Below are 13074 nucleotides of genomic sequence, written 5' to 3'. Positions count from 1 at the left end.
GCTTTCAGATTATGAATTTTCAAATGGATGTCGAGCCCCACCTTGGAGACAGATTAAAGGTGAAATTTGTTATGTGCTGGTGAAACCTCACGATGCTGAAACTTTGTGCGTTACTTGCAGCAAAGAAGGAGTGTTTTTAAATGGTGTAAGTAATTTATTTAAAAAAACTAGTATTTACTTTACTCCTGAGGTTGATTTGTGAGTGCAGGCACGTCTCCAGGATTGAACCCCAAAACCAGGCAATTGAAGGGTTGTCCTGTGGGATTCAAGCAGATCCCTTTGCTGTGTTTGCTGCCTCAGTGTCCCCTACAGGTCCTCAAGTCAGCGTTCTAGGAAGTGGCCTTCATAGTGACCCATTCTGCTATCTAAAACTAAAACCTCTTTAACATGATCAGTTTGCTGAATAATGATACAAGTATTAGAGGGAAAAAAATAAGTCAAAAAAGGAGCTCCAAGGTAACGAAAGCCGTAACCGGCTTCTGTCCTTAGCACTGACGGGACTAACAAAAGAGAGGAAGGGGTCCACAGAGGATGGGCTCCCTCAGAGGGGACCCTGCTACCCAGGGAGGGGCTTCCAGGCTGTGCTGGGACCTCAGCATCTCAGGACAGCGCCTGCACGGAACTGGGACTTACGCCTCTGAAGAGCGGGCCCTGCTTGCATTTGGTGGTGGTCCCTTAGATGCTCAGAGGGTCCCCACAGAGCTGGGGCTCACACGTTTGCAGAACAGGCACCTCCAGGCAGTGCTGGTTCCCTCGGAGCCCAGGTATCTCCCTGAAACCAGCTGGGGCCCCTGAAGAGTGGTGCTGCCACTCTTACTGGCATCTCAGGGGCTGAGTAGGATTTGACAGAGCTGGGTCTCTGAGGAGGGGCCCCAGCAGCTGTTGCTGGTGTTTCTGAGGGATCCTGATGAGCCTGGTTCTGGGCCTCTGGGAAAAGACCCCAGAAACTAGAACCAACTGTTGCTACTGGAAGCAACTGCCACTGTGGGGTGAGGGGCCGTTGCTGGGTGACTCTGAGAGGACGTGGGAGGGAGCAAGTCCCTCCTACCTCTTCCAGCCTCCCCTGCAACCTCTCCCCTCTTGCTGACGGAAATTCAGCCGGCTTGGCAATGAAGAAACAGCTCTACAGACTTCGGCCCGAGTGTCAGCAAAGTGTGGGTGGGTGGCCCTCCACCTGAGGGAGGTGGCACATGGCCTTCTGAATCTTCTGGATTAAACCCTGGATGTTGAGGCCCACACATATGTACTCAACTTGGCTGGAAGGAGCAACTCAGCTTTCTTCTCTGCAAAGTCCTGACCTCACTGTCTTCATGTAAACTTGGGCCTCACAGCAAAATTCTGCAGGGAGGATCCAACTCCTTAATGGGGACCCAGCCTTTCCAGAGGACTGTTTGGAGAGTGCTCATGCCTCGGCCTGGGTGGGTATTGAGATGCGGTGCCGTGTTCTTAGTGGCAGGAGGCATGTCTTCTAACCTGCCTTTCAGTGCTCATCTTGTCAGTGCAACCCTGGGCTTGTTTCGGCACAGAGGAAGCAGACAACCTAAATATGATTTTGCTTTCAGTTTGTTTTTATTAATAGAAAAGCAGAATATCCAATTGGAAAATAAGAGATTGAGAAAAAAAGAGGAATGCTTTTCTTTGGCCTTCCAGAGTGGGGTGAGGAGCCTTTGCTTCTATAAAAGGCTGTTGATGCATATACAACTTGGTTCGATATGGAAATATCCGGGTGTTCCTCAGCTTAATAAATGGAAGACAAGGAACTGAAGCTGTTCAGTAATCACAAGGAAATGTATTAGACACTACAGTCGATATGTATAACTATGTTATATATGTGTGTATATATATACATATATACGTACACACAGGGGGCTCCCCTGATGGCTCAGTCAGTAAAAAAAAATCCCCCTGCAATGCAGCAGATGTTGGTTCGATCTCTGTGTTGGGAAGATCCCCTGGAGGAGGGAATGGCAATCCTCCTCCAGAGGACACGACAAAGAGTCAGACATGACTGAGCAACTAACACTTTCACTTTACATATATATATGTGTATGTGTGTGTGTATATATATATGGTGGTGTGCAACTCTGTGACCCCGTGGACTGAGCCCACCAGGCTCCTCTGTCCACATAATCTCCAGGCAAGAGTACTGGAGTGGTTACCTTTACCTTCTCCAGGGGATCTTCCTGACCCAAGGAATCTAACTCAGGTCTCCTCCATTGCTGTCTGAGCCACCTGGGAAGTTACATATATACACACACACACAGTTTTATATGTATATATATACACACAGAGAGAGAGACACAGTTATATATGTAACACACTACAGTGTATTGTGTATGTGTGTGTATATGTGTGTGTGTATGGTATAGGAACAGGAAAGGAAAGAGACAAGAAAGACAGACAGAGGCCAAGGGAAGAGGGACAGATGGTACACGGAGGTCAGACCCCTGAAAAATGAGCCTATAGTAATCATACTCCACACAGAATAAGAGCAGGGTGTGACCAACAGAAACATAGGCTTTTGTGTGGTAACATTCTCACCTCAGAGGCCTTTATGACTTCGTCAAAGTCTCATGAAGTCGTAATGCATTTTCACAGGACAGAAGAGTAGAGGGAAGGGGCTTTCAGGTCTCTGCTGAAGCAGCGAGCCATGTGTGTCTAGAAGCCCTGTGTGTCTAGGAGGCCCTTGGTAAAGGCTTGCTGAATGAGTGAATACATAAATGAATTTACATTACATTAAGAGGGAAGGGTTTGCCTGCATGTTTCATGTGTAAAGACAAGCACATGGATCCTTTAGAGAAGAAAACATTACTTGTGGTTGGGTTGTGATTTATTGATCAGATTCTTATGTTGCTAGTCCATTAATTACAGCATCAAACTTTTTCTTCCAAAGGGCAAAACAGATGATGAAGGGCAAATTAATTATGAAAGAAAAGGAGAAATTTATAAAGACCTTGTCACACTTTTAAAAGAAAAATCAGCAATATTTTCAGAAAATATGTCTAAACAGGTAAGTTTTACAGTCTCTTTTGAACTTTTATATCGTTATAGTTTTTGGCTGCAACTTTCTGTAGTATAAAAAATTGGGGACTAATGCTGCATTGTTTTGGACAGTACTTTCAATTATTGGAGTGTTTTCCACAATATAGTATAAAGTAATACATGTTGTAAATGTAGCAATTTAAGAATATTTCTGGTTTTCTTTAGGTGACAGGAATGATATTTCAAAGTGCTTTCTAAATAGGACTTTTTCATTTTCCATTTTGAATTAATTACACTGAGAACAAAGGACTCAGTCCTGGTAACGAAGCCTACATGTTTTGATTATTTTCATCCTTTCCGGGAATCGTATGATTACTACCTAGTTGGATTGCCTTGAAAAGTGTGTCAACTACATGTGTATAAGAACACTGTTTATGTCTTCCATGGTTTGTAAAATAGTGCTGAACAAAGAAATCAGTCAATGTGATATTTTGTGAAATAAAATTTTGGTTGAAGCTGATGTAGGTAGAAAACAAAATTCTAAGAATACTAACATGATCCACTTATGTTCTGGGCTGATTCTCAGGCTGATGGCAACTCTATAGACGCCCCCTCAAGAGCTCATTGGTCAGGCTCATTGTGTTTCTGATGCTGCTGCTTCTGCTGTTTTCTTGCCAGACTGTTGTCATTTAGCCTAGCATGGCCCCTTGTCATCATTTCATGAATTCTTTTTATTTCCTGGTCTTTGATCACCGGTTTCCTGGACCCTGGTTTTCCATTGGTGGTGTTGTTATTGTCATAAAACACATATATACATAAAATATAAAATGTGCTGTGTTAACCATTTTAAGTGTACAATCCAGTGGCATGAAGTACATTCACAAAGCTGTGCAACCGTTACTACTATTTCCAGATCATCTTCATCATCTGGAACTAAGCAATAACTCCATTAAGCAGTAACTCTTCCTTCCTTCTCCCCCAACTCTTGGTAAACTCTAATCTACTTTCTGTGTCTATGCATTTACATATTCTACATATTTCATATAAGTGGAATCACACAATATTTGTCCTTTTGTGTTTAGTATATTTCACATACCATAATGTTTTCAAGGTTCATCTGTGACGTGCCTGTATCTGAACATCATTCCTTTTTATGGCTGGATGACATTCCATTTATGTATATACCAAATTTTGTTTCTCTGTTCATCTTTTGATGAACACTGGGTTTTCTACCTTTGGTTATTGTGAAAAATACTATGAATATTGGTGTACAAGTATCTCTTTGAGTCCCTGTTTTCGGTTCTTTTGGGTGTACACATCAGGGTTGATTTTCTGGCTTATGTGGTAATTATATTTAACTTTTAGAGGAACCACCAAGCTGTTTTCACATCCGCTGAATCATTTTACATTCCCAATAGCAGTGTATGAAGATTCCAGCTTTTCTACGTCCTCACCAACATCTGATATTTTTGTGTATTTGTGTTTACTATAGATATCCTAGTAAGTGTGAACATGGTGTATCCCACTGTGGTTTTGATTTGCATTTCCCTAATAATTAATGATGTTGAGCATATTTTCATGTGCTTATTAGTGATTTGTATATCTTCTTTGAAGAAATGTCTGTTCAAATCCTTTGTCCATTTTATAAAATTGTCTCATTTTTGAGCTAGAGTTCTTTATATATTGTGGATATTAATTCTTTATTAGAAGGTTTGCAAATGTTTTCCCCTTTTCTGTGGGTTATCTTTATATTCATCTTGATAGTGCCCTTTGGTATATAAATATTTTAAATTTTGATAAAGTCTAATTTATATTTTTTCTTTTGTTACTTGTGCTTTTGGTATCATATTTAAGGAACCATTGCTAAATCTGTCATAATAAAGATTTGCCCTTAACTTTTCTACCTTTCTACAATTTTTTGTTTTAGTTCTCTCAAGTTTAGGTCTTTGATTCGTCTGGAGTTAGGTTTTATGTATAACATTAGGGTCCACCTTCACTCCTTTGCACATGGATGTTCGGTTTTCCCAGCACCATTTGTTTCAGAGATTATTCTTCCCCCACTGAATGGTCTTGTCATCCTCATTAAAAATTAATTAACTAAAAATTTCAAGGTTTATTTTTGGGCTCTCAATCCAATCCCATCAGTCTGTATGTGTATCTGTATACCAGTCCCATACTCTTGACTATCATAGCTTTCTGTTAGTTTTGAAATCAGGCAGTATGAATCCTCAAACTTTGTCCTTGTTTTTTCAAGACCGTTTTTTGGTTATTTGGGGTCCCTTGACTTTCTGTGTGAATTTTAGTCTTGGTTTTACTATTTCTGAGAAAAACATCATTGAGATTTTCATAGGGATTGTATTGACTCTGTAGATTGCTTTGTATAGTATTGTCATCTTAATAATATTATCTTTTAACCTACAAATGTGGAATGTTTTCCTACTTGTTTATGTCTACTTTAACTTCTTTCAGCAGTATTTTGTAGTTTTCATGTAAGTCTTTTGTCTTTTTAGTTAAATTTATCCCGAAGTATTTTATTCTCTTTGATGCTATTGCAAATAGAGTTGTTTTCTTCATTTCCTTTTTGATTGTCCGCTGCTTAGCATATAGAAATACAACTGATATTTGAGTGTTAAAATCAGAAGTAATGTTGGAATGTGAAATTCAAAATTGAATCCAGCTAATTTGCCAAATTTATTTAATTCAGTTTCTTTTGAATCTTTAGGTTTTTCTACGTCTAAGATCATGTCATCTGTGAACAGAGATAGTTTACATTTTCTTTTCCAATTTGGATGTTTTAAATTTCTTTTTCTTACCAAATTCCATGGCTAGAACTCTCAGAACTATGCTGAATAGAAGTGGCCAAAGTAGATTCCTTGTCTTACTCCTGATCTTAGGGGAAATGCTTTCAGGCTTTTGCTGTTGAACGTGATGTTAGTTGTGGGCTTTCCATATATGGCCTTTATTGTCTCATGCGTTTTCTTTTTCTTGGTGTACCCCATCATTTTGGTAGTGCTTCCTGAGTAAAAGAGGCACATAGGAGGAGAAAAATTGAGGGTTAGCATGTTTGAAAATATCTTTATTCTTCTCTCTTAGTTGTTGTTTCTATAATGACAGTTTCAAAATAATTTTTTTCTTAGAATTTTAAAGGCATTTTCCTATGTGACCTGTTTGTTTTGGCTTTGCTCATATAATGAGTCTGTAGGATTTTCTCTTATCCCTGATGTTCTGTAATTTTCATGATGATATGGTTGGTGCTCGTGTCTGTTTTTCATTAATGATGACATATGTCTTTTAGAACTGGAAAATATTTTTTGTATTACATCTTTAATCATTTTTTCCCTCTCTGTTCTCCTTGTTCTCTTTATGAGATTCTAGTTGGATTTTGGGGCCTCTGAGGTTGATCTTCTGATTTTCTTTTCTCTCATATACCGCACGCCACTTTCTGGAAATACACCTTTACTTTGTCTTCCAAACATTGTGTAAATCTTTAAAATTTAAGCTTTCAAATTTTTAATGTTTTGTTTTGGGTGTTTATATTTTTTCAGACCATATTCTTTCATTTCTCTTGGGTAAAACGTAGGACCGAAATGGCAAGGTTATGTGGCGGTTATATGTTTAACTTTTTAAACAATTGGTAAACTGCTTGCCAGTGATTGTAACATTTTCCATCCACTCTGTGCACCAGACTGACAGCTGTGCCACATATTTGTCAATGAGTGGTACTGTCATTCCTTTATTTTAGACTTTCTCTAATAGGTGTGTACCACCATCTCACTGCAGAGAAGGCAATGGCACCCCACTCCAGTACTCTTGCCTGGAAAATTCCATGGACGGAGGAGCCTGGAAGGCTGCAGTCCATGGGGTCGCTAAGAGTCGGACATGACTGAGAGACTTTGCTTTCACTTTTCACTTTTATGCATTGGAGAAGGAAATGGCAACCCACTCCAGTGTTCTTGCCTGGAGAATCCCAGGGACGGGGGAGCCTGGTGGGCTGCCGTCTATGGGGTCACACAGAGTCGGACACGACTGAAGCGACTTAGCACTATCTCATTGAATTTTAATTTGCACTTCTTGAATGCATCTTCTTATATGCTTATTGAATGTGATTCATATATCTTAAGTGGTAAAGTATATATTCAGATCTTTTGCCCATTTCTTATTTTTTTTTAATTTCTTATTATTTAGTTGTGAGATATATACCTACCTACCTACCTACATACACACATACATATAAGCTTATATTTTCTTTCAGAGATAGGATTCGTCAAATATTTCCTCCCAGGTGGTGGCTTGTCATTTTATTCTCCAAAAAGTCCTTCAAAGAACAAATGTCCTCAATTTTGATGAAGTCCAACTTACTAATTTTTTAGAGTGTTGTAGGTAATAAAGCTTTACCAAATCCCAGTGTCACAAAGATTTTCTCCAGTGTTTTTTTTTTTCTAAAAGTTTTTAAATGTTAGGTTTTATATCTAGGCGTATGATCCGGTGTAATATATTTTTTGTACATGCTGTGAGGTATGGATCAGAGTTCATTTTTTTCTTCTGCATGCAGACACCTAATGGTTCCAGCATCATTTGTTGAAAAAGAATTGTCCTTTCTTTGCCCAGTTGTCCATTTGTATGGGTGTATTTCTATTCCACCGATCTGTTTATTTTTGTATCAGAGCCACGCTGTCTTGGTTACTGTCGTCAGTCAGTCTCGGTTCAGGTATCGTCACTCCTCCAATGTTGCTGCTGTTCTTCAGAGTTGCCAGCTATTATGTATCTTCTGCACGTCCATTCGAATTTTATAGTCAGCTTGTCAGTTTTTTCATAAAAACCCCTAAGGATTTATGAATGATACTGTATTGAATCTATAAATCAATTTAAGAACTGACATCTTAACAATATTGGAGTTTCCAGATCGTGGAACTCAGTGTTTCTCCCTGTTTAATGTTACTCAGCGTGTCTCTCCATCTTACTCAGTTTCTCTCCGCACTGTTTTGTAACTTACAACACACGTCTTGCACACCTCTTGTGAACCATCTGTAAATATTTCCTATTTCGGGGCTATTGTTAAACAATAGTTTTAAGGTTTCAATTTCTGGTTATTTGTTGCTAGTATATAAAATACACTTTTGTATACTGATTTCATATCCTGAAACCTTGCTAAAGTCACTTAATAGTTTTGTCTGGTTTGTAGATTCTGAGGGGTTTTCTACATAGATGATCATATTGTCTCTGAATAAAGATCATTTTACCGCTTCCTTTCCAATTTCCATCATTTTATTTCTTTTTCTTTCCTTAATGCACTAGCTGGAACCTCCAGTACAGAACTGAGTAGACGTGGTTTCTTGTTCCTTGTGGTAAAGGGAAAACTTTCAGTTTTTAATTATTGTCACCTGTCAGCTTTTCATAGATGAAATTTATAAGGTTGAGGAAGTTCCCCTCTATCAAAGTTGTTGAGAACTTTATTAGGATTGGATGTTGGATTTTATCAAATGATATTTCTGTACCTATTGCGTTAATCATTTTATTTTATTTTTTAGTTTAACTTGGTTAATTATATTGATTTTTGAAAGAGAAACCAGCCTTACATTTCTGGGACTACATTTGTGCAGGGTGTATTACCCTTTTTATTTATTTATTTTAAATTTTTAATTGGCTAACATTTTATCAAGAAGTTTTGCATCTGTTTAGGATTATCAATGTGTGGATTATCAATGTGTAGATTTCTTTTCTTCAATATCTTTGTCTGGTTTGAGTATCAGATTAATACTGGCCTTATAGAATGAGTTGGAAGATTCTAACTCCTATTCAGTTTTCTGGAAGAATGCTTAGAATTGGTGTCCTGTGTTAACTGTTGTGTAGAATTCACCAGTGACGCCATCTGGGCCTGGAGTGTTCACTGTGGAGAGGTTTCTAACTACAAATATGATGTACTTACTAGTTATCGGGCCTTTCAGGTTATGTTTCTTCTTGAGGGTGCTTGCTAGGTGGTTTTTAAAGGAATGTGTATCCCTTGTATCTAAAGTTGTTGAACTGATTGGTATAAACTTGTTTATAGTATTCTTTTGTTAACCTTTTAACAACTGTAGAAGCTGTAACTATTGTTACCTGTCTCGTGCCTGATATTAATCATTGTGTTTTATTTTTTTCTTGATCCATCTGGCTAGAAGTCCATCATTTTACTCAGTTCTCTCAAAGAAGTCACTTTTGGTTTCATTTACTCTTCTCTAGCTTTTTTTTAAAACCATACATTTAATCTAGTCATACTTGCATTGAAAGGAATTTTGGTGATTTTGGGTATGACTAATATTAGGATAAAGAATTCTCTTCCGTCTACATTCATCTGTAGAGAAGCTGTTTGTCTTTTGGACACACATTCTGACATTTTGTCTCTCAGACACAGTGAGCACCTCTCTCAGGCATGGCAGTGGTAAGATGTTGGGAACACTCCACTTTCCTGCTCTCAGCAAAGCTTTGACACTTCAGAGATGTGTCTGCTTTTATATCCTTCTGCCTGTTTTGAGTTTACATTGCTCTTCTTTTTCTAGTTTCTTAGGGTAACAGCTTCGAGTCTTGATTTGAGAGCTTTCTTCCTTTCTAGGTGAGTATTTAGTGCTGTAAATTTTCCTTGCAGAACTTCCCACCTGTCACACATTTCGGTGTTTTATTCTAATCATTTTCATTCAGTTTTTGTATTTAAAACAATTCCCTTAAGTCAACTGTACCTCATAATTTTTTTTTCCTTGAGGCTTCCTCTTTGACCCATGATTATTTAGCAGTTTGTTACTTAGTGTTAGATTTTCCCATTACATGGTTCATTATTAGTTTGATTCCACTGTATTTGGAGAACAAACTCTGAACAACTTTATAAATTTGGTTTTTGGTGTGGTTGAATTCTTCATATCCTTGCTGATTTTCTATCAGTTTTGAGAGGGATTTGAAATCCTCCAACTATAATTGTAGATTTGTCTGTTTCTCCTCTTAGTTCTGTTTTTGTATATGCAGTTCTGTATACACATTTAGGATTACGTTTTCTTGATTGACTATTTTATCATTATGTCATGTCCCTTTCTGTCTTTGATGATTTTCTTTTTTTTCTGAAGGCTAATCTACTATTCATATAGGTACCCCTGGCTTTCTTTTAACTAATGTTTGCATGGTATATCTTTTCCCCTTCTTTTACTTTCAAGCTACCTATATCATTATATTTGAAGTGAGTTTCTTGTGAATAACATATAGTTGAGTCATTTTAAAAATCCACTTTCTGAAACTATATATCGATGTATCATATCCATGGTGTGTTTAGATCATTTACTTTAAAAAGCCTATTTGTTTTCATTCATTCTTTCATTTTTGGCTGTGATGGGTTTTTGTTGCTGAGCCCAGGCTTTCTCTAGTTTCTGTGAGTAGGGCTACTCCCTAGTTGCTGTGTGAGGGCTTCGCATTCCGATGGTTTCCGTTGTTGAACCCTAGAATGCTGGCTCAGTAGTTGTGGCACATGGGCTTAGGTGCTCTGCAGCGTGTGGGATCTTCCTGGACCAGGAATTGAAGCCATGTCCCTGCATTGACAGGTGGATTCTTAACTAGATCACTAGAGAAGTCCCTAGATTATTTACTTTTACTTATTGATATCAGGGCTTAAGTCTGCCAGCTTAGTTTTATTTTCTGTTTTTTCCTTCTGTTTTCTGTTTTGCTTATCTTTTTCTTTTTCCTGGTCTTCTTTGGCTTACTTGAACATTTTTTTAAAATACCATTTTGATTTTTCCATAGTATTTAGGTATATCTATTCGTGTAGAGTTTTTGGTGGTTGTTGTAGATATTGTGTTATACATAATTTGTCATAATATACTGGTTTGATATTTTACCACCTGAGTAAAGTATAGAAACCATGTCTTCGTTTAAGTCCCTATACCCTCTCTCATTTATATTTGTCTTTGTTTCCTTCACATTGATAAACTGTATTAGACAATGTTATAATTTGTGCTTCAGCCATCAAACATCATTTAGAAAACTCAAGAGGAGGATGCAAGTCTTTTGTGTTTACCCATGCTTTTATTCTTTCTCTGATTCTTTCCTTCCTTTCTGGTGTTGCCAATTTCCTTATCATATCCTTTCTGTTTCAGAACTTCTTATTCTTTGGAGGTAGGTCTGTTGGTGACAAATTCTCTTTGTTTTCCTTTATTTGAGAACATCTTGAAAATCCCCCTTTATTCCTAATGAATACTTCCACTGTATATAGTATTCTGTGTTGACAGTTCTTTATTTTCAACACTTGGAAAATGTTTCCAGTCTTTCTGGCCTCCATGTTTTCTAATGAGAAATCTGTTCTTAATTGTTTCTGTCTTATAGGTAAAATGTTTTTTCTCTCTCATTGCTGTTACTTTTCCTTGACTTTGGTTTTATGGAGTTAGATTATTATGTCTCTTGATAGGAATTTCTTTGGGTTTATTCTGTTTAGGGTTTGCTCAACTTCTTGAATCTTACATTTATGTCTTTTTCCAAGTTGGGGAAAACTTCTGACATTCTTAGAGTCTGACCTTCTTTCTCCTCTCCTTCTGGTGCTCTGATAACATGAATGTTGGATTTTTTTCTACTGTCCCACAGATCTTGAGGCTCTGTTTATTTATTTATTTTTCCAATGTATTTTCTCTTTGTGGTTCAAACTGGGTAATTTCTATTGTTTGTCCTCAAGTTCACAGGTTCTCTCTTCTCCATCCTGTTGCCAAACTATCCAGGGAGTTATTTTGGTTTGTAAATTTAAATTTCAAAATTTCTATTTGGTTCTTCTTTATATCATCTATTTATTTGCTGAAACTTTCGAATTTTTCATTTGTTTCAAGTCTTATTATTGATTGTTGAAGCATTTTTACGATGGCTACTTTAAAATCTTACTCCGACATCTGTTTGAGATTATTCCATCATCTATTTTATCTTGGTATAAGCATCAATTATTCAACGTCCTTTCTCATTCAGGTTGTGACATTTCCTTGTTCTTGGTATGGTGAGTGATTTTTTTGACATTGTGTCTTGGACATTTTTGGATTATATTATGAAACTTTGTATTTTATGGCAGTCTTGTTTTAGCAGGATTTCTCTAAGTGTAGGCTTCATGGTGTAGGTCTGGGGTACTGCAAAGTGCATGTAAAAATCCAAGTTCCTCGCTTAGACTCCATTGGGAACCTGGTGGTGTAGGGTGCCTCAACACCACTGGGCAGTGAGTAGAAGTTTGGTCTCCCCACTGCGTCTCTGCTTACACTCACCTGGCCAGGAGGACATGCTTCCCATGAGGCCTCAACTTACACCATGGGAAATGAGTCCATTCCTGCTTGGAGGTGGTGATTTTACTGCATCTCTTGAGATGATCACATAATTATTCTGTTGATATGGTCATTGATTTTTGAATGTTGAACTAATATTGAATCCCAGGATAATTCCAACTTGGTCACGATCTCTTACCCTGTTTAGCGTTGTTAAACGTAATTTGATAATATTTTACTGAGGATTTTTGTATCTATAGTCATGAAGGATGTGGCTTAGTAGTTATCTTTTAATGTCTTTGTCTGGTTTTTGTATCTGGGTAATGTGGCCACAAATGAATTTGGAAGTATTCACTACTTTTCTTCTTTCTGGAATTCTTCATATAGATTGAGTCTTATTTCTTTGTTAATGTTTGGTAGAGTTTACCAAGGAAGCCATCTCTACTTGAAGGTTTCGTTGTTGAAAGGGTTTATGTTGAGAATTTTATTTCTTTAATAGATACAGAACTATTGATATTTCTTTCTCTTGCTAAGCATTTGTGGTTCATAGCTTTCAATGAATTTGTACATTTTGTCTAACTTACCTAATGTATTGACATCAAATACTACTCCACTATTGTCTTCTGATGTCTAGAGGATTTGCTCTCTAAAGGATCCATCTTTCATGCCTAATATTGGTCACTTATATCTTCTTTTTGTTCTTAACTCATCTGGAAAAAAGTGATCAATTTTACTGGTCTTTTCAAAGAACAATTATTTGTTTCATTGATTTTCTTTATTGTTTTCTTTCTACTTTATTTTATTTCTGCTCTTATACTTTTATTTCTTCTGATCTCTTTAAGCTTAA

At 37.3% G+C, this 13074-nt stretch overlaps 1 protein-coding gene across 11 annotated transcripts in view; it reads left to right on the top strand.

The window, feature by feature from the left end:
- The window catches only part of ODAD2 (outer dynein arm docking complex subunit 2), a 164405-nt gene that overhangs the window by 13947 nt on the left and 137384 nt on the right, over window positions 1-13074 (top strand). For all 11 annotated transcript variants that reach the window (XR_015139504.1, XR_015139503.1, XR_015139505.1 and 8 more), the window contains 2 exons: window positions 9-145; window positions 2894-3010. Coding sequence is in view for 6 of the 11 variants with exons in the window: in XM_086333863.1 (XP_086189989.1) it covers window positions 9-145; window positions 2894-3010 (254 nt within the window). In the remaining 5 variants the exon portion in view is untranslated. The remainder of the gene's footprint in view (window positions 1-8; window positions 146-2893; window positions 3011-13074) is intronic.

This window comes from Bos grunniens, chromosome 13 (genome assembly GCF_055505025.1).
Source record: "Bos grunniens cultivar Pamir isolate PY7600 chromosome 13, Bosgru_T2T1.0, whole genome shotgun sequence".
Taxonomy (NCBI): Eukaryota; Metazoa; Chordata; class Mammalia; order Artiodactyla; family Bovidae; genus Bos; species Bos grunniens.
This window is presented reverse-complemented; position numbering and strand designations above follow the sequence as displayed.